This window comes from Natrix helvetica (assembly GCF_964273705.1).
Source record: "Natrix helvetica genome assembly, chromosome: 1".
Taxonomy (NCBI): domain Eukaryota; kingdom Metazoa; phylum Chordata; class Lepidosauria; order Squamata; family Natricidae; genus Natrix; species Natrix helvetica.
This window is the reverse complement of record NC_138548.1, coordinates 329,957,401-329,981,429: the sequence shown is the minus strand read 5'-3', so window position 1 is coordinate 329,981,429 and position 24,029 is coordinate 329,957,401. Positions and strand designations below refer to the sequence as shown.

General features: G+C 40.4%; 1 protein-coding gene across 4 annotated transcripts in view; it reads left to right on the top strand.

Moving 5' to 3' along the window:
• The window catches only part of TAFA1 (TAFA chemokine like family member 1), a 528,735-nt gene that overhangs the window by 483,125 nt on the left and 21,581 nt on the right, over positions 1 to 24,029 (top strand). For 3 of the 4 annotated variants that reach the window (XR_014173677.1, XM_081934047.1, XM_081934045.1), the window contains one exon: positions 7,611 to 8,734. The exons of the other annotated variant lie outside the window; for it this stretch is intronic. Coding sequence is in view for 2 of the 3 variants with exons in the window: in XM_081934047.1 (XP_081790173.1) it covers positions 7,611 to 7,628 (18 nt within the window). In the remaining variant the exon portion in view is untranslated. Of the gene's footprint in view, positions 1 to 7,610; positions 8,735 to 24,029 lie in introns of those variants that run through there. 4 annotated transcript variants of the gene reach the window in all.

The following is a 24,029-nucleotide window of genomic DNA, read 5'->3' as shown; positions in this document are numbered from 1 at the left end:
TGATTTCAGGAGGGTCTTTTTAATGCCAGCCTTGGGGTAAATGCAAAGTCTTAGAAAGGGCAAGAGGAATTTCCAACCCTCGTGAGTTCATTCAGGTAGAGCCTCTGAATGATTGGAAATGCTTCTTCCCAGGTTCCTTGCCACCTGGGCTGAGTTGCTACTTAAGAGATAAGCTGCCACTGAGATAACCTGCAGTCTCTTCATTGTTTATGTCATCTCTCCCATTACTTTCCCAGCCTCTGTAGGATTTCTCAGTGGGGGCATGGTAATCATTGTTACGGCATGCAATTGCAATTTTAATTTGGGGTCCTTTCATTACAAGAAAAGAAAAACCATGCCAGATTGCCCCTACATCCTGTTTGGCATATGTGCACCTTCATTTATTTAAAACAGGGAAGTGCAACCTGCAACCCTTACCCCAGAGCCCTGCCAAATGTGGCTCCTGAATTATACTTTTTAATGTGACAGAAGGGAGAAAATATTGAATATGTGCGAAGCTGATTCTACGACTTCTTTTTAATCAGTTTCATTTAATTACATTATCATTAAATCAAATACCATTTATGATCCGCTCCCAGCAACTTCTTTGCCCAAATTGCGAGTATAGTCTCCTGCATTCTACTCAAAGGCCAATAGCAGCCCTCACTTCAAAAAAACATCATTCCTGCTGCAGTGAATAAAAAGGGGGAATCCCTGATGTTGGCTAAAAGTTTGGGATTCATGCATTAGTTTTCCTCCTCCCCGTTGAAGTTCCTGAAAAACTGAAATGATACCTTTAGAGTGGATTCAGAGGTGGTATTCAGCAGGTTCTGACCAGTTCTGGAGAACCGGTAGCAGAAAGTTTGAGTAGTTTGGAGAACTGGTAAATACCACTTATGACTGGTCCCACCCCCATCAATTCTCTGCCTCTTAAGTAACAGATGATCAAGAGGAAATTGAGATTTTACAGTAACCTTCCCCTGGAATGGGGAGGGAATGGAGATTATACAGTATCCTTCCCTTGCCACGCACACCAAGCCAAACCATGCCCACCAAGCCATGCCCACAGAACCTGTAGTAAAAAAAATTGAATCCCACCACTGAGTGGATTGGTGTCCTATCAATTCCTGAGGAAACATTTAATGTTTTCCCTTCTCCAATCTTTCCTTCTTCTACTTCCTTCTTGAAAACATCCTCAATTATTTCATAACGAAAATGAAGTATTCTTTTAATAGCTGCTAGCCTGGTGATCTTCCTTACTAATCTTTGATGTCCTAGGCCTCCTGGGTCAAGCAAAACGCTCCCCTTCACTTACTGAAATTAACAAAAATCAGAAGTCATCTAAGAAAACATTCTGGGCAGCAGAAACCCTGTTCCAGCACCAGCATTGAGTCACTTGTTGACCTATTTAATTTCCTTCCAACAAAAGACGAGCTATTTAGAGCTCACTTTTGTCATCAAAAGCTGAATGAGTACAAAACATCCCTTCAGTTACTTTGAGCATTTCAGGAGAACAAGGTGTACTACAAGTGTCTGATGTCAAAGTTCAGGCCTTTGTGCTTAGAAGGAGCAAACTGAAATGTAAAACCAATTTTTCTGCCTCTGCTCAGATGCCGTTTCACCGTCAATCTCCCCTCCTCCAATATCTGTGTTGTTTTCTTCCATAGAACTGCACAGGAAGCCACCTACTGCCTGGGGAAGGAGTTACCACTCTATCCCACATTTCTTAGGAAAACAAGGGACTTGCCTAGACAGGCATGAAACCCTGTAGTGAAAACGGCCATGTTTTCTCCTCCTCTGAATTTTCCTCATATATTTGCCATCTGTCCAAACTGGCTTACCAAACTAAGTGGATCCATTTTCACTTCTAAATGACATGGCACTCAGTTAAGCACACAATGAGAAATGACATGGTGATTAAGTGAGCACCAATACATAACCATCACAGCTAAGGCATGCTGAGTGTTAAGCAATATTGACATCATTGATCTGTTTCGTCTTGATTTGTAAAATTATTGTTAGTGGTTGAAATCTCATGTTCAGTCTCCACCTGATGAGCGAAATAAAAGGATTCATCTCTTCAGTAGAAAAAGTGCTCATTTTCTTAGTGGACGGTGGATTTCTCCATCATGCAGCTCGCATTGGACTAAGAATGAGGAGATGAAAACTCAAAAGCATTCTCAATCATGGAGGCCCACTGGTTGACTATCAGAAAGTCACTGTCTCTCGGCCCAGCCTACCTTATAGGTTGTGGCTGAGAAAATAAGATGAAAGGAAATCCACATATAAGAATCCCACACATCCCTTCAGCCGATTCGCTCTCACAGGGAGGGACTCCTCCGGGTGCCCTCCACTAGGCAATGCCAGCGGGCGACGCCCAGGAGTAGGGCCTTCTCTGTGATGGGCCCAACCCTCTGGAATGACCTCCCCCCCCGGATATCAGAACTACCACCGACCTCCGCTCCTTCCGTAAGAAGCTTAAAACCCACCTGTTCAATTTAGCTGGCCTGGCCTAATACCAATTTTAGTCCCTCAAGTCTGTATTTTTAAATTTTTAGGGGTATGCGTTTTAGTTGATTTTAACTTTTATTATTCTGTACAGTTGAATTTAGGTTTAATTCGCTTTTAAGGGAATATATTAAGGGTATTTATCTTTTGTACCTGTTTTTAATGAGATGCCTGTACACCGCCCCGAGTCCCTTCGGGGAGAGGGGGCGGGCTATAAATTTTGAAAAATAAAATAAATAAATAAATAAACCCATTTAAACTCCGTGGATAAAAATCTGAAGGACAAACAATAAGCACAACTAAGCTAGAGGATGAGAAAGGGAAAAGCCAGCTCAAAACCAGGGAAGAGAGATACAGTGGGATAATGTGGAATGCTAATTCTTCCTCCCTTCCCCATTCATCCCAGTCTATATAACGTAAATGGGATAGGAACTTAGCAAGAAGAACACATGAAGACAATAGAGGAGAAAGTGCATAATTGACCCAGAATAGGAACTTATTTGGCATTGAAAAGTAGTCAACAAATACTTTGAACTTGTTCAAAAATCAGTATAATGTGTACCTTCTTCAACTAGAATTTATTTCTAAGGAAACTCCTGGTAAAAGGCAGCATTTTAGAAGAAGAAGAAGAAGAAGAAGAAGAAGAAGAAGAAGAAGAAGAAGAAGAAGAAGAAGAAGAAGAAGAAGAAGAAGAAGAAGAAGAAGAAGAAGAAGAAGAAGAAGAAGAAGAAGAATCCTTCTGAGACTCATCAATTTTGCTACAGACCATAATAAGAATTGACAGTTGGCACTGTCAGATCCATCTACCTGGTCAATCTCCCAAATTGTATTTAATATCCAGGACTGATGTGAATGTACCTCCATACCAGTGGTGGGTTGCAGGCAGTACGCCCTGGTACGGGTGTACCGGTGCCTGTCTGGAGCATTGGGTACCTTTCCGGTATGGTGCTCTGGAGGGCCCGCAAACCCACCCGAGTCCTTACCTGTATTTGCGCTTTTCGGCACTTCCACACACGTGCATGGAGCGCAGGGCACCTGCACGACACTCCGCCGAGCAGCTGGAGCATTGTGTAGGCTCGCAGAGGCGTCGCAAGAGGTAAGTACACATGTGCACGCTGCACACATTCATGTGGTGCACACCGGGCCCCGTTGCAACTGTACCAGTTGCAACGGGATCCAGAACCCACCACTCCTCCATACACTTTGTGCCTGTGACTGCCATAGCAGCAAATGATTCATGAACACAGTGGGGAAGGTACTGGGCAAAGAGACAATGGATGCAGCTGGGGAAGGAGAAAGAGTTTTCTGGTGAAATTAAATGAAATGAAATGTATCTGTGGAGATTCTCAGTCATCAGGTCATAGCTGTCTCAAAGGTGTTTTTTTCTTCCAAAGGCAACTAGACTGCCCCCACCCTCACCCTTTGGAGGAAGAATAAGAAAACATTTTACTTCTCATCCAAGAGCTTCATCAGTTCTGATGGCAGGGAGAGGGAAGGATAGGTTCACTCGTGGGTGTGCTGAATATGCATGCTCAGTGCAATGAAAATTATTCTGTGCATGTGCAGAAGTGAAAAACAATATGGAGAACTGGTTTGCGGGAATGGCAGGCCTGGGTCACTGCAGGTTCCAGGACCTAGGCCTCCAAACCACTACCGGTTCGGCTGAACCAGTCCAAACCAATAGGGACCCACCACTGGTCAGTTGAGACTGGATGGTAGGAAGATGGAAGGATAGGTTCTGATAGGATGGTGGTATGTGTTTGTGGAAGGATTGTATTTCTTTGCAGTCAGCTGGTCGTTCGCTTATTCTGAGAACTGTTGAGGCTTCTTGGGGGTTTATCTGTGTCTTCAGGGTCACCTGGATTAGGGTGAAATTGGTTGTGGAACTCCTGCAAAGGCTGCATTGTAAACTCTACATTTTGTAGACTCCACTTTTTGAGTTGAGAGTCATTATGGATAGAGAGGAGCATTAGTTTGAAAGAGGGGTACAATAATCCATCTATGTTAGAATTAAAAGCCTTCCTCAATTGGGGGGAGGGGGCTAAGATGCCACCTATCTCCAGTTTATAATGCAGCCCTTGCCACAATTCCAAGAAGATTCCATAACCAATTGCACCTTAATTTAGGTGGCCCTGAGGCAGGGGTAAAATCCAGCAGGTTCTGACAGGTACTGGAGAACCGGTAGTGGAAATTTTAAGTAGTTCGGAGAACCAGCAAATGCCACCTCTGGCTAGCCCCAGAGTGGGGTGGAAATGGAGATTTTGCAGTATCCTTCCCCCTGCCACGCCCACTAAACCACACCCACCAAGCCACACCACACCTACCAAGCTACACCACACCCACCAAGCCATGCCCACAGAACCAGTAGTTAAAAAAACTGAATTTCACCACTGCCCTGAGGGCACAAATAAACCTTCAAGTGGCCTCAACAAATCTCAAAGAGTGCTAACAACCAGATGACTAAAAAATAAATACAATCCTTCTAACACCCACCCACCCGTCTCCATCATCCTATCAGAACCTATCTGTCCATCCCTCTACCACCCAGTATCTACTGTCAGTACTATCCTGCCATCACAACTGATGAAGCTTATTGGCTAAGAAGTGAAATATTTTCTTCTTCCTCCTCAAAGAAAAAACAGTCCAGTTGCCTTTTTTAAAAAATGAAAGACAAATGGGATGCATCTTCATTGTTCCACTGATTAGCAGAAGAAAAATAAATCAAGCAAAGTGAATATATTTCTTATGGTTTTGATAAATCCAAGATTTCTTATTAGAGTATGTAAGCTAAGCAGATATTCAATATAAATTTGTATCACAGCAGAATTCAGGTTTATGTTTAGTTGCTTCTAAAGCAATTGTCTCTTTTCCTTTCCTCTCTCTCCAGCAAGAGCTATGTGCTCTCTCTTTCTCTCTCTTTCTCTTTCTCTCTCGCTCTCGCTCTCGCTCTCGCTCTCATTCTCTCTTTGCATGTATATGTTCCATTCCCAGGACTATATTCTATGCCTCTGATAAATTGGATTGTGATACACCAAACATATCTGATAATTACATTGTTAGTCTTCAGATGCCACAAGACCATTTGTTTTGTTTTGTTTTTTTACTGCAAAACACTACCACTGAAACTGCTTTAAAAACTCATCTTGTGGCTGGGTTTTTCCTCAGATCTGGATGAAATTTGCATAAAGTCATAAAACAGAGTTATAAAGCAGGGAATTGTAACTTTTTCAAGTGACTGGCAATTTTTTCACAGGGCTATCATAAAATTTTGTTAATGATGGCATCATAATACTACAACATCCACAAGGGAGCTTAGATAGATAGATGATAGATGATAGATAGATAGATAGATAGATAGATAGATAGATAGATAGATAGATAGATAGATGATCAATAGATCAATAGATGGATGGATGGATAGATGCATAGATGGGTAGATGGATAGATGGATAGATGGATAGATGGATAGATGGATAGATGGATAGATGGATAGATGGATGGATGGATGGATGGATGGATGGATAGATGAATAGATGGATAGATGAATAGATGATTAGATGATTAGATGGATAGATGAAATTAAAGCATTGTTAGAAATTGGCAATAAGGCTACATTTGTGAGATTTCCTATGAATACCCAATAAGGCATCCCACCCAGAATTATTGGGAGTCAGAAGGAATAGATAATAAATACATAAATTGATCAATCAGTCAATCAAAATCTTACTGTTAAAACTTGCCACCTTCCCCATTTAAGAATAGGGAGAGGGGAAGCAGCCTAACCTCTCTAAGATTTGCTGCCATTTTTCTCAACTCAATTAAAATCTCTGTGAAAGCACTAACAGGCCTCCCTGACAAAGTTCTCATGTATTTCTGCTACTCTAGAAAATGTTCCTGACCTTTTGTACAAATGTTAGCTCCCCCCCCCCTTTCTCTCTTAAATGACTGACTACCTTAGTTGATTTCAGCATGACAAGGTGCAAGAGTGGGTACTGACACATATAATGATGTGCAACCTTTTCCCCCCTCCCTTACAAAGAACCATTCTGACTATTTTCAGACTTCTATTTCCCAGAGGTAGTTTTAGAAAATTGCAAACTGAACGACTCACTAGGATTTTTTAAAGGAACCCCAAAAAACAAAGATGTATTCCCTGAAGCCAAACTCTTCTAGCTTGGCCAAATCTTAACCCAATCTGCAGCAAATGTTGATGACTGCTGAGTGTTTTTGCCTCATTCATACAACCAGAATTTCAGGGGCCAGAATGGATAGTTTATGTTCGATATCAAATTCAATGTTTGCATCTGAAAGCAAAGGAAGTTCAAAGGGTGGTCCCTGTGTGTAGAAATAAAGGCAGGGCAGGAGATGGCAGACGAATACCTTCCGCAGGTTGGTAATCCAACAGCAGCCACAAAGAAAATTTTGACTGCCAGATGTTATATCCAGCAAGCAACAGAGAAATGACCACGGAAGCACAATACCTTAAGGCTGAATGGTCCTGCAAAGAAGTCACTAGTCCCCCACAGCTTCTCTCCACGTGAATCAGACCATCTGGAGAGAGAAGTCCTTGCATTGGTTCCCCTAATTTTCTGTCATGATTTGTGTAGCACATCCAGCCAGCACACATTTTTGCAGGATTTAATTACATAAGAAACTTCTTTATATACAATACCATACAGCAGAAGTCAGCATACAAAATCAGGAACACAGAAGCAATATTCATAGAAGCAAGTCATTACAGAGTAGAGATACAGAGGGCATATATTGTACAGAAGCTGCAAAGTTAAAGAGGCCAAACCAACTCTTATATACAGTTCAGCAAGTCTAAGCCATGCCCAGACTCCAAACTGTCTCTTATGGCGCCAGACAAACAAATACTATGTTTCGATTTCCAAACAGTCCTCATTGGCTGACCTGTTACCATGTTTATTCCAGTCTATGAACATTCATACTCTGACATTTTCCACTTCTCTCTGGTCTGATTTTGAACACACTGTCTTGGCTACTTTTACCTTGGCTATGCAGCTTTGGGAAAAGGTCTGCTTCCATCCACCAAATTGAAGAATCAAGGTGCTTTTCATTGGGCTGAGCATAATCCTTTCTTTTTTGGTTTGTTCTTGCAGATTCACCCGAGGACCTAACAAAAATTCTTCTGACAGCAACCTGCGAAAGAACTATCTGACAGATAGAAGGCAGAAATCTTTGAACCTTAAACCATCTCCAGCTCCTACAAGCCAAATGGTTTTTGTTTTCTTTTTGTTTTTAATTTGCACTTTAAGTCTGTACCAGAGGAAACTGCAATGGCTTTGCTTGTGTAGAGCCCAAACACCCCTAGACAAATGATGAACCAGAGAGGACAGCAAAAAAAGAAGAAGAAGGGAGAGAGAAAGAGAAGAGACATTGGCAAGCAGTTCAACAGAAGCAAGTTTTACAATTCTGAAAGATGAACAATGGTCCCGTACAGGTGGATTGACCATTTTTATTTGTATCATTTACAAATATATAAATATATAAAATATTTTGAAATAAACCCTGACGCGCTGAGAAAATGAACAGAACCATACTTTGCTGCAACTGTTTAATTTTGCTTTATTTTAATTGCAAAGAGATAAGGGCTTTGGACATCAAGACAACAGTGAAAAAAAGAACGTGAATAAGGATGAAGACTGACCAAATAATTGGAATGCTGCTTCCTTTTCATTGCAATGATGGTCGTGTCAGCCAGATGTTGAAGGGAATTCCATTTTTGTTTTTCATATTCCTGTGTTCCGCAGTCTTATTTTGTTCCCCCTCTCCCCCCTCTCTCTCTCTTCGTGCAACATTTGCATGCTGGCTTTGCTTACATTAACCATACTTTTACTTAATTGATACGTGATGCCGGGAACATTTTTCGGGGCCAAGAACTGTCCCACAGAGAAAGAGACTCTAATTACTATTAAACAGACCCAACCTGCGTTCTGAAATTCACTGGACAACTTTTCATAAACTGCAGGTTTTCATTTATTTAAGAAGAAAAATCCTGTACAGACAATTGCCTACAGACTTTGTATAGTTGATATAGACAAGCCTAGTAAAAAAAAAAAAAAAAAGCAAAAAGAAAAACCGATTGCTAACTTTCATGGCTTCTGTGGTTTGCTCATGAGAATCATTTTTATAATGTTTTAAGGAAAACACAGATTTTGCACTGTCATGGGTTTCGCCTTACTGTTTCATTTTATTTATTTTTATTTGATTAAACAAATTTATATAGCCACCCCTCTAGCGAAAGGAACTTTGACTTTTTCAGTCACAATGATAGAAACTTTAATAGAAAAAGTCCCACTTCGATATTACATGAAAGAAGAGCAATGGGTTTAATTATCAACACTTTTGAAAAATTAAAAACAAAGTCATATGCACCGTAATAATAGATTTTAAAATATGACTGGAATTGTTCCCTTGCTTTCCATAAACGGATCCATGGTATTTCTTCTACTAATCTGAATAACGTTGTACTTACTCCAAGTATATGAAGCTACTTTAGTATAGTTAAGATCAAACTCAATACAGGTAGCCCTTAACTTACAACCAGTGGTGGGATTCAATTTTTTTTATTACCAGTTCTGTGGGCGTGGCATGGCTTGGTGGGCGAGGCTTGGTGGGCGTGGCTTTGTGGGTGTGGCAGGGGAAGGATACTGTAAAATCTCCATTCCCTTCCCACTCCTGGTAAGGTTACTGCAAAATTCCCATTTCCTCCTGATCAGCTGGGATTCGGGAGGCAGAGCATAGATGGGAGCGGGGCCAATCAGAGGTAGTATTTACCAGTTCTCTGAACTACTCGAAATTACTGCTACTGGTTCTCCAGAACTGGTCAGAACCTGCTGAATACCACCTCTGCTTACAACTGTCCATTTAGTGGCTGTTTGAAGTTCCAATGGCACTGAAAAAAAGTGAATTATGACCATTTTTCACAAACTTAAACTGTTGCAGTATCCCCATGGTCACATGACCAAATTCAGCCGCTTGGCCTGACTCATATTTATGACAGTCGCAGTGCCCCGGGGTCATGTGATCTTTTGAGACTTTCTGACAAGCAAAGTCAATGGGGAAGCCAGGTTCACTTAACACCCATGTTGCTAACCTTAACAACTGCAGTGATTCACTTAACAACTGTGCAAGAAAGGTCATAAAATGGGGTAACATTTACTTAACTGTCTTGCTTAGCAACAGAAATGTTGTGGTCAGTTGTGGTCATAAGTCAAGGACTACCTGTATCTGATGAATAAAATAGAAAGAATAATTTTATGGGACCCGGTACTGACCTATCCGCATCACTGGTAACTTGTCATATCTGATACAGCTAGTGCCAAAGAAATTTAAGTTGGGAAGGGATTGTTACAAAAGTGATCATTTAGAAAACTGGAGATGGGCTTTTTTTAAAATCACAGCTCAAAAGAGAAGTTTGGGCAGTGAGGTGAAGAGAAAGTCCTCAGCTTTCACTCTTGGTTTCTCCCTCCAACAATTCTCATTCCATATCTCCATGGAAGGGACTTCTCAAAGAAAAAGGTATCATAATTCCTGGAGATAAATGTCCCACTTGGATGATAGCGACTTCTGAGTCTTTAAGATGTATATATCACTTGAACATTTTTTTTCATAGGACGAAATAGAAGGGGAAGAGCTTCCATAGTCCACAAAAAGAAAACAGGAAAGGAAGGATTAATATTTCCTACAGTCATGCCTTAGTTGCAAAACCCAAAAGTGTTTTTGCAAGAACCCACTGGAGTTTTATTTTTGTTTTGTTTTTTAAGGCATTTTGCTTCTCATCCAAGAAGCTTCTCCAACTGCAACTGGATGGTGGGGAATGGAACGATTTATATTCCTTGCAGATAGCTGGTCATTTGCGAGAGAGTCGTTGAAGCCATCTGGAGGTTTATCTGTGTCCTCAGGGTCACAGAGTAGTGCAAATGGGTGTGGAGCCTTCTCAGAACTGCTGAAAGGACTGTGTTGTAGACTGGAAATAGATGGTGTTGTAAGTCCTCCCCTCCCCTCTGTTGAGAGAGAGCTGTTCAGTTTTGACATAAATGGTCTATTTGACCCCTCTTTCAAACCAGTGGTGCTCTCTGTCCAAAATGTAGACTTTGCTGTCTTCAGAAGAGTGACCTTTGTCTTTTAAATGCAGGTGGTCTGCTGAATCTTGTCCAGATGGGTTTGGTACATTTTCTACAACCTTTTAACTCTGACATATTTCTTTTGAATGATGGCCTAAATTTACAATAATTTATCTTAGAGGGTATCAGATCAGACAAAAAATATTTATGTTGTGGGTTCAGATAAATCAGTCTATTTCTCCAACAACAGCAGCAACATGACTGAATTTCCCAACTAAATAAAATTTGATTGGATAGAATTCCCAAAAGTCAGGAGTAGAAACCCTCCAAGCCAGGCCAGCCTATATATATAAAACCTTTCAGACATGAAGGAAAGATGAAGAGGTAAACATCAAAATCATGCTATTTAAATTCACTTAAAATAGGATTTTTCTCCTGAAGATAAAGATTCAAAATAGGGACAAGGAAGAGATGATGTTAAAATGCTAAAATATACCTGTACTTTATGTGAAGTTAAATCAAAGTTATTATATTCTAAGATATTCATCAATTCAGCCTATATTCCTCTAGATTTGACAATGGTGTGAGCCCCTTTACATCTAAGCATGCAGTATCACCATAATTAAATGAATATACAGAGTGAAAATCCAGTCCATCCCCTTTAACTTTCACAGGACATAAATGACTTTGGGAACATTTCCACTATTTCTTTCTGTAAATGCTAAATGTGCAGAGGTTCAAGCAGATAAGACTGGGGACAGATTGAAATATCACTCCTGCATGCAAAGGTGGGAAAAAAAGGTTATTATGGGTGAACATGCTCTGAATCCAGAAAAATGCCCACAAATACTTTAGTAGATTTTCTTTCATGATATATGAAAAATGCCCAATTAAATGCTATCAACACTCTGTACATATTATCTACATACCACATGCTACCCACAATCTATCCACATGGAGCTGCTTGCATATAAATTTATAACTCAACAAGGATCCAATTATAAAATATGGCATAATACTGAGCTTCATTTGATATAACAGAAAGCTTCAGCCAATTCATTCAGAATTTCCTGTGGATTCCATGTTTTAAAAAAACAAGAAGGAAGCTTAGGAGATGACTATATATTCTATAAGTTAGAAAGAGAGCATGAACATTGAAAGGGCAACTATCATATTAATTTTTATTCAATCACCTATTAAATGGAAAACGAATCTCTTGCCACTGACCCAACAATTGTATGGAAAAAGAGAAAAGGGAATTATTTCAAACCTGTAAAGTTCTGATGCTGTCCAGTAAGTCAATAAGACTTGGGATGGGTTAGTTTTTGCATCCTATCAAGCACATCTAACTCTTTTCTAATGGAAATTGGACTGAATGCTTGAAGTCTGATAGGTAGGAAATGACCTCTCTTTTTCAGCCACCTTATGTTTGCTCCCCAGAAAGATCGGCAATCATGTGCAGTCATTGTTAAATTGATATCTAATGTACTATTAGGCAAACCTGCAAACCTACTTCATTTCATTTTGATAGAGATTATTCTGAACAAAGACACTGTATGCTTAGAGGCAGCTAAGGAGTTAAGGATGCTGATTAATATAGTAGATGTGCATAAAATTTGGATTTAATTTGGCCTCAAAATTCTAAGGCTAAAGGCTCTGTTTAGTTTTGTCTAGCTCTATCCAGCTGCCTGATTATGCTGATTTTAATTTCAGCATTTGTCATTCATTCTAGGCAAGGCTGTTGGGAGTTATAGGAATAAGAATAGTTTACAAACATTAGAATTTAATCATTCTCCACTTTGGTTCCATTTTTATGCTCTCTTTCACACACACACATACACACACACACACACACACACACACAAAACACCCAGAAACAAAAACACCCACAATACATTCTTGCTTTCTTCCTATTCAAGAGAATATTGGAACAGTTATAGAAAAAATAGCCCAAGTCTTATATATAAGAGGCAAATATTGACTTCTAGGGAAGTCATGTAAGACTGTGATCACAAAGCAAAAGTTACTTGGTTCTTTAATTAGCAATAGCAATAGCACTTAGACTTATATACCGCTTCACAGTGCTTTTACAGACCTCTCTAAGCAGTTTACAGAGTTAGCATATTGCCCCCAACAATCTAGGTCCTCTTTTTACCCACCTCAGAAGGATGGAAGACTGAGTCAATCTTGAGCTGATGAGATTCGGTCTGCCAGAATGGTGACAACCAATGATCAGCAGAAGTCGCCTGCAGTACTGCACTCTAACCACTGCGCCACCGTGGCTCTTCATTACAGGCTGTTACAAACCTAATGACAGACAGACCCAACATCTGGGTTCATCACAAATTCTGACTCTAACTTGTGTGTCTGCAATTTATACATGGTTGAAAACATCTGTGTATCCAATTTGCGTATAACGATAATCTTTACAGAGCATAATTATCCACATAAAATGTGTAAAAGACTCAACGAAAAGCAGGTAACTTTGAAGGCTTCTACTATTGTGTTCTAACTTTGGATTGGAAATACCAACTCTAATTCAAAGCAAAAAATAAATAAATGCCAGGTTAAAGGATTTATTTTATCTTTCAGAGAACAACCAGCAAACTAAAGTCAGAACAGCTACTAAGGAGCACTGAAGAGGTAATTTCAAGAGGTTGGACTCTTCCAAACACAAAATGTCTTCTTGAAGGCTTAACATGGGTATTTTAAAGGCTTATCCATGTCATCAGAACATGCATATTATAACACATGTAGGATACTTCTGTTGCTATGAACCACAGAGGAGCATGGTATCTCCATGCTTTGAGCAGGGGGTTCAGAAGGCACTTCCTCACATTTTAAAGGAACTGTTGTGGCCTGCCAAGTGACCAGCGGAGCTGACAGCAGATTCGGACAGTAAGGAGGTTGGGGAGGAACATGGGCCAGTCCTGGAGTCTAGGGAAGGCTCTGATGAGGGCTCTATGTCAGAGGCAGAGAGGGGGCCAGAGACATATGCCAGTTATCAGCTGCCTTCAGAGTCAGACATCAGTGAGGCAGACGAACAGCTGGAGCCTGTTCCCAGTGTGTGCATGCACAGAGTTGCCAGACTAAGGGAACAGCTAAAGAACAGGGGTTGACTGGGGAGTAAGGAGACAGGTAGATGACGAGTGGCCCCTCCCAGAGGAAATAATAGAGGAGTGAAAGGGGAGTGGAGTTTGCAGGAGACACTTGATTCGTGACTCTCTGAGACTCTGCCAAGTTTTGCAGATATCGGCCTATCAGCTCTCCAAGCCAGATAAAGACAGTGACTGTAAATCCTCCCTTGAAAGACTTTTCTGGATGTGAATGAGCAGAATTCACTGTAAACTAATAAGAGGGATTTTTGTCGGGACAAGGAGTTTACTTCATGCTCTTACGAAGGCTTGGTCAGAACAGTCACTCTTCAAAACGTTTCTCAGCTGTAGTAGTCAGGCTTCAGAAGAGAGAATTGGATCAATTAATCTTTTTGGAAGAAACATCTAAAGTAGATTCTAAACAACTTCTAGCCCATCATCTGTGTATATGTAGAATATTTGGAATGAGAACATCTCACTTCAGAAGGATGTGCATTCACCGCAAATTGAGACGAATCAGATTTTTCCAAGGTCATGTCATTCTTTCATGCATCACCAAACTTTAGCATTGATTTAAATTTCCTTTAAAAGCCACACAAGATGTGCATTGAAATAGGTGTTCTAAATCTATTTCTCTCCCAGCCTATGCATGTATGATTTTGTTGTTGCTGTTTAGCCCAGAAGTATAAAACTCAAAATTCAATTTGTCTAATATAAAACAATTTGGGCTGGTTTTTTTTATGGGGAAGGGGAAACAGCTTCGTCAAGTGAAGCCCAGCTATTTGTGATTACATGTCTATGACCATCTTGTTTTCTTGATGATTGTAGTGAAGTGTCCTGCTGTTGTATGCAACAAAAAAAATCCACACAACCTGGTTTGTTTCTATTTCATATTTTCAATATGGAACATCTAACATAATGATTTTTAAAATCCCCATTAACCGTAACTTTCTCATACCACAAAAATCCATGCCACCCTAACCTCAAGTTGTGTCCTCCTAACTCCAAGAGCCTTCTATTTCTCAAGATCACCCACTATTCATCCAAACTAAACAACAAGCTGCATAACTCAATTTCAAATCAGGTAAACCCAATCCTCTTTTCTTTTTCATATTGTAACACCTTATATTTAACTTGTGGTTTATTTCCCCTGCCACACAAATTTAGATATATCCTTCTGCTAGTGTTTCTATAGTGCATCAGTTGTCAAAACCAGTATTGTCTTGAACGATACTATTTTTTGAGGCAAGACATTCATTTTTATCTTGGAAATTCTCCCCAGCGTGACACTTGTAGTTTCTCCTACCTTAACAAGTCTTTTTTAAACTTCATTCCTTGACTTAATATGTTGTTTTAAAATAACATGCAGTTCATAGTAATACCTAGATATTTTAACTTAAATGTCTTCAAATCTTTTATTCTTTTATTCATCAAGTCTGTTGGATCTTTTATTTTCATATATTTTGTCAGCATCTTTGTATTCTGCTTATTAACCTTGAAACCTACTAACACACCACATTATTTTAATTTGCCCATTAATGTTTCCGTTCCCTTTAAAGGATCTTCCAGAACCAGCACCAAGTCATCAGCAAAAGCCATTAATGTACAAGTTTCCTTTTTGATCTTTACTCCCCCAATCCTCTCCTCTCCTCTCATGTCTCTATTCAGTATTTCAAGAATCAAAATAAGCAAGAGAGGCGACAGTCGGCATCCCATCTTGTTCTCTTCTGTATCTCTTAGGATTTTGTTAGATCTCCATTAACAATTGTGTGTGCTTTCTATGAAGTGTAAATCAATCTTCCCCATTTTATAAAGCTCTCTCCAAAATTCTTATCTTCCAAAACCTTGAACAAGAAGCCCAAGACAAATTGTTATAGGTCTTTTCTACATCTAAGAAAATCTTGCTTTTCATTATGGTATTTCAAATATTCCAAAATGTCCAACACATTTTTAACAGGTCCTTTAACTGTCTTTTAGGTTAAAAAAAAGATCCTCATAATCAAATCTTCAAAAATTATTAGCTAGAAGTGTGGTAAACAACTTATAGTTATTATTCAGTAAAGCTATCAGCCTATAGCTTTTGTTGAAGTCAATTCTTTATGTATCTTGACCATCTTGACTTCTTGCTGACAGTGATGAAGTGTCTTGCCATTGCAAGGTGGCTCATTACTCGGTGGCTCAGTGGCTAAGACACTGAGTTTGTCAATCAGAAAGGTCGGCAGTTCAGCAGTTCGAATCCTTAGTATAGATCTCCTGCATGAGCAGGGGGTTGGACTAGATGACCACCAAGGTCCCTTCCAACCAGTGGTGGGTTTCAACTCTGTTACTGTTAACTTCTACTGCCTTCTTCCCAAATTTTTTTTCAATTTTCCAATCTAATCAACAGGTTGATGGTACTCTATCCATCTACTGCAATGAAAATCCCTCTGATCCTTACCAGATAATGATAATTATATGCAGGGAACAAATATTACTCTATGTCATTTCTGCAGCCTGTTGTTAATTATACATAAGTCAAAAGTAAATTAAATCAAAACTACTTTGTGTCCTGGTTGTCTTGCCTTGGCCTTATATTTCTTCTTGTGAGGTGCTATTGCCAATACATCACATAAATTTTATTTTATTTTTATTTTTTTATTTTATTTCTTTATTTCATTTCTTTATTTCAGGGGTGTCCAAACTTGGGAACTTTAAGACTTGTGGACTTCAACTCCCAGAATTCCCCAGCCAGCTGGCTGGGGAATTCTGGGAGTTGAAGTCCACAAGTCTTAAAGTTCCCAAGTTTGGACACCCCTGCTTTATTTCATTCTTTTATATTTTTCTGTATTTATTTTACTTCTTTATTTAAAACATTTTATTTACTTAAAATATTTTTATAGCCAACCATCTTGTACCAAACATTGGGCATCATGCAACCAATAGTTAAAACATTGTGTCCAATAAAATAAATAAATGAAATTGGTACTGTAGTTAAACTTTCATATGCAAGTCGTCACAAAGTGCTCTCATCAATCTTAACCTATCCCAATACTTGTTGGGGGGTGGGGGAGGTTTGGGGAACCTTGAGAGCATGAGAGCTGTTCAGAAGGTGAAAAGGGTGGAGGGAAGCCTGTTGAAGTTCAGAGAAAGGGTGTTCCGTAGGGCAGGGGTTGCCAAAGAAAAGGCAGTGGACTACAAATAAAACAACGACATTTAATGGAAGGGACTAGCAGCATGCCCACCTTATCCAATCTGGTTGGATGGGCAGTTATCTTCAGGCAAAGGCAACCCTGCAGATAACCTGCCCCATGCTATGTCAGGGACGTGTGGTCAGGGGAGGCAGGGGAGGCAGAGCCTCACCTCTCTTCATGAAATAATAGTATATAATATTATAAACTAATATTATATACATCCGTCCGGCCGCGCCCGGGAGCTGCGGAGGCAGAAATGTTGTCAGCGCTCCTGGATGACCGGGCGGATGTAGCCAGAGTGATGCCGAGGCGGTCCGGGCAGACGAAAGAGCGAGCGAGCAAGCGATGGAGGATCAGGCAGTCTGATCCTCGGTCGCTTGCCGGCTGGACTGCCTCGGCGCCACTCTGGCTACCTCCATCCATCCGCGCCCTCGAGCTGCGGAGGCAGAAATGTTGTCAGCACTCCCGGATGACGGGGAATGGGATCACGTGTGCTGGAGGCTGAGGCAGCCTCAGCCTCCAGCATACGTGGTCCCATTCCCCGCCTTCCTGATGACGTCACCAGCCTCACCAGCCATAAACCTCACCGCACATCACTGTTATGAATAGGGGTTTTCAAGGCCATAGCCAGCACCTTCAATTGCAACCAGGAGGAAACTAGGAGCCAGTGCAGCAGAGGTGGTATTCAACAGGTTCTGACCAGTTCTGGAGAACCGGTAGAAGAAATTTTGAGTCATTTGGAGAACCGGTAAATGCCACCTCTGACTGGCTCTGGCCCCATCTATTCTCTGCCTCCCGAGTCTCAGCTGATTGGGAGGGAATGGGGATTTTGCAGTATCCTTCCCCTGGAGTGGGGAGGGAAGGGAAATTTTACAGTATCCTTCCCCTGCCACGCCTACCAAGCCACGCCCACAGAACTGGTAGTAAAAAAAATTGAATCCCACCACTGCAGTGCAGCTTATGCAAAAGGAGTGTAATGTGAATGAATCTAATTGTACCCATTGCTGGGTGCACTGATGCATTCTGGATCAGTCCCAAGTCATTTTCAAGGCAACCCCATGGACAGTAGTTGGCAATAATCCAAATGGGAAGTGACAAATGAAGGGTAACCCATAGGCCCCACGGTTCAGGAAGGAACGCAATTGGCACAACGTACTGGTCTGTGCAAAGATGCTCCTAACCATCAGTCCTAATGAAAATTCATACAAACTGAACTCCTGAAGTCTTTCGGCAGAGGATTATTTACATGGCTGGATTTGGACCCCTATAACTTCTTGGTGCCCTTCAGCTTCCTATTAAATTAGGGGAAGCTTCATCAGCTTCATTGGAGGTGTGGGCAGTATATTCAAGACATGAATTTCATTAATTCAGCCTCTGTTTTTCGGTGGAAAAAAATTTCTGGGAGGCTAGAAGTGTGTGGACAGTTACAATCAGACATTTTTATCATTCTTCCAGTGCTTCTTCTCAGAAAGGGTTTGGAGGGAAATATCTTCAAAGGCATTTAAGATGAGCAGGCGAGCCATGGTGCTTTTCAGTTCTCCATTCAAGCAGCTTCCTTTTCATTTAATGCTTTATTCGGCTCAGCCTTCAGGCGCTCAAAGACTAAGCCACTCTGTAGTGGAGCTAAAAAGTTTGGCAGACCAAGCATGTGTGCCTCGAAGAGCCATGGAGAGTGTCGCTTTTATGTAATTTATTTATTTATTCTTTCTCTCTGTTGCCTCATACACCCCAATGGCTTCTGATGCTCACTGGGCTTGCTAGAAACTTTGGTACTCTAAGTTCCACACTGACAAAGCCAGTTCTCTCAGCAGAACTGAGATAGTGTGAAAAATTGGTGTGGAGGAGGAGGGAAAAGGAAGAGGAGGAGGAGGAGGAGGAGGAGGAGGAGGAGGAGGAGGAGGAGGAGGAGGAGGAGGAGGAGGAGGAGATCACCTCTAGTCCTTTTTACTAGCCTTTTCACTCTGATGCTCTAAGTTTCACATTGACGAAGCCAGTTCTCTCAGCAGAACTGAGATAGTGTGAAAAACTGGTGCGGAAAAAGAGGAGATCAACCCAAGTCCTTATTTCCCCCTCGCACATATGTGCTAGTCATTCCCGACTCTAGGGGCAGTGCTCATCTCCGTTTCAATGCCATCATGGAATGCTGTTACCTTCCCACCAAAGGTGGTTCCTATTTTTCTACTTCCATTTTTACATGCTTTTGAACTGCTAGGTTGGCAGAAGCTGGGACAAGTAATAGGAGCTCACTCTGTTACGCGGTGCTAGGGATTCAAACCGCCAAACTGCTGACCTTTCTGCAAGCTCAGCATCTTAGCCACTGAGCCACCACATCTCTTTCTTCACTACCTTAGACATACCAAAATTTGAGTCTACTTCATATGTATTATCATATTGAAATACATTCCTGGCAATCATTAGAATACAAACAATTTTTCATATCCATAGCTATATGTATCTACTTCTCTGAACATACAGTATCTTGTCCATCTTCACACATGGTTTCCAATACTATCCTGCTCTTATATTTTGCTCCATATTTTTAGGAGCACAAGCATCTTACATAGGTTTTTATTCCATCAACAAACACTTTGGGAAATCCTACGTATACTCAAGATAAGGGTTTTGGTCCTATGGATTCCAAAACAGAATTTGTTCTGCTTGTGTTTTGCTGTCATTTTTTTTCTTTTTCATCCCTGCCTCTGCCATGGAAAAGGCTAACACCACCTTCTCTCAGCTTCTCTTTCTTTTCTTTTCTATTTTTTCCATATGGAAAGAAGCTAAAGGAGAAGAAACAATGTAAATATTCACCTGGAGCAAGGAGGAGCTCCTCACTGCTTATCTGCCAAAGTCCACTAGAGCAGAGAAGTCTTCAACGTTCTTATATCCTGCTGTTCCTCACCCATATCTGTTCACTTTCAATAATGGACAAGAACATCCATGCAAAACAGAGAAGTGGGTGGGGGTGAGGGCTCTGTAATCTTCTTTTAAAAAATTTCACTATATGATAATGGAAGTTGACTGTGATGGTAGGGAGAAAGTAGATGGCTAAACTTGTGCTAATGGCATGAGAGAAGTAGAGTCTGAGAAACACGACAAACATCTTGACAAAGAACCAAAGATTTAAAGAATGAACCTAGCAAATTCATCTTCTCTCCAACATATTATCCTTCTGGGACCAAGTTGGCTTTGTTCACTGTTTAAAAAAAGAAATTCACACCATGCAATGCACGTTTTCACAATATATGCATCTCCATGCCTTGTTTTTCTAAGTCTAACATTATCCCCACTCTATTTTCTCTAATTTGCATTTTTTCTGCACCATTTTCACTGATATTCAAGTTTTATGAATACTTTTTGATTTATTGAGTCCATCTTTGAATGCATAATTCTCAGAAATCCAAATTAGGTATCTCTTTATTAAGCCATGAATCAAATTAAGTCTTTTCCCCTTGCTGTTTGAACCAGCCCTTTTACTACGTCATTTTATGCTGTTGTCCTCCATTCTCCTCTAATATGTTAATGCTGCATAAGGGCTACCAGAGCTGGATTTCAAAACCCCAGATGCCAACTAGAAGGCAATAAAGAGATTAATTAATTTGTTTGTTTCCTGCTTTTATTATTTTTATAAATAACTCAAGGCAGTGAACATATCCAGCACACCTTCCTCCTCCTGTTTCCCTAAAGCAACAACTCTGTGTTGTGATTTGGGTTGAAATAGTGTGACAGCCCAAGGTCATCCAGTTGGCTTTCATGACTAAGGCAGGACTTGAACTCATGGTCTCCTGCTTTCTAGCCTGGTTTGATCTAGTGGTTAACATGATTTAACCACTAGATCAAACTGGCTGTCATGCAGAAACTTTACTCTATGATATCACCTGGAAGTCTGTTTGTATTTTAACAAACAGTTCAACCCTGAACTATGCAGGTTTTGTAGATTGCATACTTACATACTGATAGAAGAGAATATTTGTAGTTCAGGGCTGAACTGTCCTAAGTGTTCTCTGTGCATGATTGTTTTCTTGCAGACATTTCATTACCCTACCAGGTAACAACAATAGTGCTAGAAGGGAGTGGGTTTTGCTCTCAGTTTATATACTAGTGCCGTGATGGCGAACCTATGGCACGTATGCCACAGGTGGCATGCAGAGTCCTCTCTGTGGGCACACAAGCCATTGCCCCAACTCAGTTCCGCTGTGCGTGCATGCGTGCCTCCCACTGGCCAGCTGATTTTTGCCGCACATGCACAGGGGAAGGTCATGCACGGGGAGGTCACACTCACAGAGACGGGGCACATGCGGGGAGTGTACACACATTGCTTCATGGGGTGTGTGTGTGTGCACGGAGACACTTTGGGCACTTGGCGCCAAAAAAGTTAGCCATCACTGTACTAGTGGCTTGCCTTGTCACTGTTGATGGGAGTGTTCTTGGTTATTAATCAGAACCGTTGATTAGGCTGCTTTTTATTGCTTGATTGTTTGTCTGAGTTGGTAGTTCCTTGACTCGGCTATTAATCTCTGCTCATTTGGGTGTTGAATGCTGGTGAGGAGGTGTTTGGGTGTTTGTTTGTTTTTTTGTTTGTTTTTGAGTTGTCTGTTTTGAATGATGTGTAGATATCATTTTTTCTCTATGTGCCTGTTGATGGTTGATTTATCTGAGTGCCAGACTTCCAGGATTTCTCTAGCATTTTTGTAATGTTCTTAAGATGCTCATCTTTTCCCAGTTGTAACTATAGTTGAGCCTGTTGTATTGTAAAATTAAGGCGTTTTCATCATGTCTTCGGACTGTTGTTTGGTATATATGGATGCGCTCTGCTAATCTCCTGCCTGGTAACTTACATACCCTTGGCTAATATTGTTTCCAATGAAGGCTCTCAGAATCTGGTATCTGCCTTTCTCAGTGCACATTGAAATTTGTGCCCTAGCCAGATGAGATAGGTACCTTCCTGCAAAACTCCTCTGCTTCCTTTCCCCGGTTTTAGCAAATGCCTCCCTTATCAAAGTTCCCTGCAGATAATCCCTCAAGCCACCGGCAGGCTCCCTCTGCATAGAAGTCTGTTTCTCTGAAAACAACTGCTAGGATTCAATACAGAAATAGAAACATTTGGAAGAAGTAAAAGTTGTGTTCTGTCTTAGGTAGTCCAAAACTAATTGGACCAGGACAAAAACTAAATCAATTGATATTGAAATGAAATTAATTACTGTCGTATGATTATACCCCAGGTTTTGAATGATCTCCCTTTGATATGGCATTAAAAATTACAATCTGATAACTTTTTATAGAAGGTTTAGAAGCTACTTCCAAAGCTTTGGGGAGATGTAAGCAGCTGCAGGTTGTTCAGCTCTATTTCTGCCCATATAAGCACTTTCCTTTTTTTCTCTCTCTCTTAAATAGCAATTATTTGATTTAATCTGATGTTCAGCAACCTTTTCTCCATATCCTGCCCTCATCAGGCTTTCAGAGCTCTTAGATCCCCCAGAACAAAGCTCAGAGAGGGACCATTTTTAAGTTCAGTGCAAATTCTACTAGCAAGAAATACCTTTAAAATGATTCATTAGCCTTATATAAGGCTAAGGCTATCAGGCTAAGACTTTAGTAGAGTTCATTAATGGTAATATCTCTCTCTTCAAATTTCAGAATTCACAGGTCTACTTGATTCCATCCATTTTTAATTAAGAATGCTGTTTAGGAAGGATAAAACCATTAGTTGGCCTGGATGTTATACAAATTGGGACCTCTTATGTCTCCCAACTGTAGAATTAATGCTGCATTCCCACTGGGAAATGTTAAAAGCCACACAGGATAACAAAATCTCAACAGAGCCTAAATCAAAAGCAGCTTTAACTGAAGAGACTGCCTTGTTCTCTCCTCAAATATTCTTCTTCCACACAATACATTTGCAGTTCTGTATTCACGACGTAATTGAAAATAAGCCCCTTGAACTCAAAGAAGATGATTCCAGTGGATTAGGCATGAATTGTAAGCATAGCCTGATCCAAGAGAGATCTAGTAAGTTTGTTGGCATGACTTCCCGAGTTTAGTTAATGTTGTGACTATGCTGCTTGTAGTTTACTTTGTTATTTGAACTCAACCAGGGGTGAAATCCAGCAGGTTCTGAAAGGTTCTGGAGAACCAGTAGCAGAAGTTTTGAGCAGTTCAAAGAACCGGCAAATGCCACCTCTGGCTGGCCTCAGAGTGGGGAGGGAATAGAGATTTTGCAGTTTCCTTCCCCTGCCACATCCACAAAGCCATCAAGCCACACCATGCCCACCAGGCCATGCCCACAGAACCGATAATTAAAAAATTGAATTTCACCACTGAACTCAGCCCATTTCATTAATTCATGATTCAATATATTGTACAAACCAAAACATCTGTCAATTTAATAGCCATGTGAAGGCAGTCCTCTGAGTGTTGACCTCCAGTACCTGAGAAAGTAAAATAATCCATTAAAATGGTTCTGCTCTGTACAATCAGAGAATATATTGGAAAAGAAATGGATATGCAGTAAGATAGAATACCTAATCCATCAGCATTCTTATGAAACTTCCTAACTGACAAATGCTTTGATGTTACAATTTAGAGTTGCCCGATTCCACAAGATTGTGGTTGGCTTACAACTTTAAAAATAAAAATTAGTAATAAAAGAATTTAGATCATAGAGATTAGAGGAAAACACCAATAATACATTTGAAATTATTCATTTCCACATTACCTTACCTCAAAGACTGGGAGAATAAGAGAATAACAAAATAACTGAGTTGGAAGAGAACTTGGAGGTCTTCTAGCCAAACCTCCTACTCAAGCAGGAGACCCTGTACCATTTCAGACAAATAGTCCTCCAATCTCTTCTTAAAAGCTTTCAACAATAGACCACCCAAACTTCTGAAGACAAGTCATTCCACTGATTAACTTTTGTAACTCTCAGATAATTTCTCCTTAGTTCTAAGTTGGTTCTCTGCTTCATTACTTTCCAAATATTTCCAGGTGTTATTCATGCCAGACTTTGCAGTACAAGAAGCACATCCTGACAATATCATATCCTATGGATGTCCTTACCCATTGTAATGATTCCTGGATTATGTATGTGAACACATAAAGCATATTTAGAATACACTCATATTTTGAACTGGGATGATTTCCACCTCCATATGCAAAGACTCATCTATTAGTCTACAAGAGCTTTTACA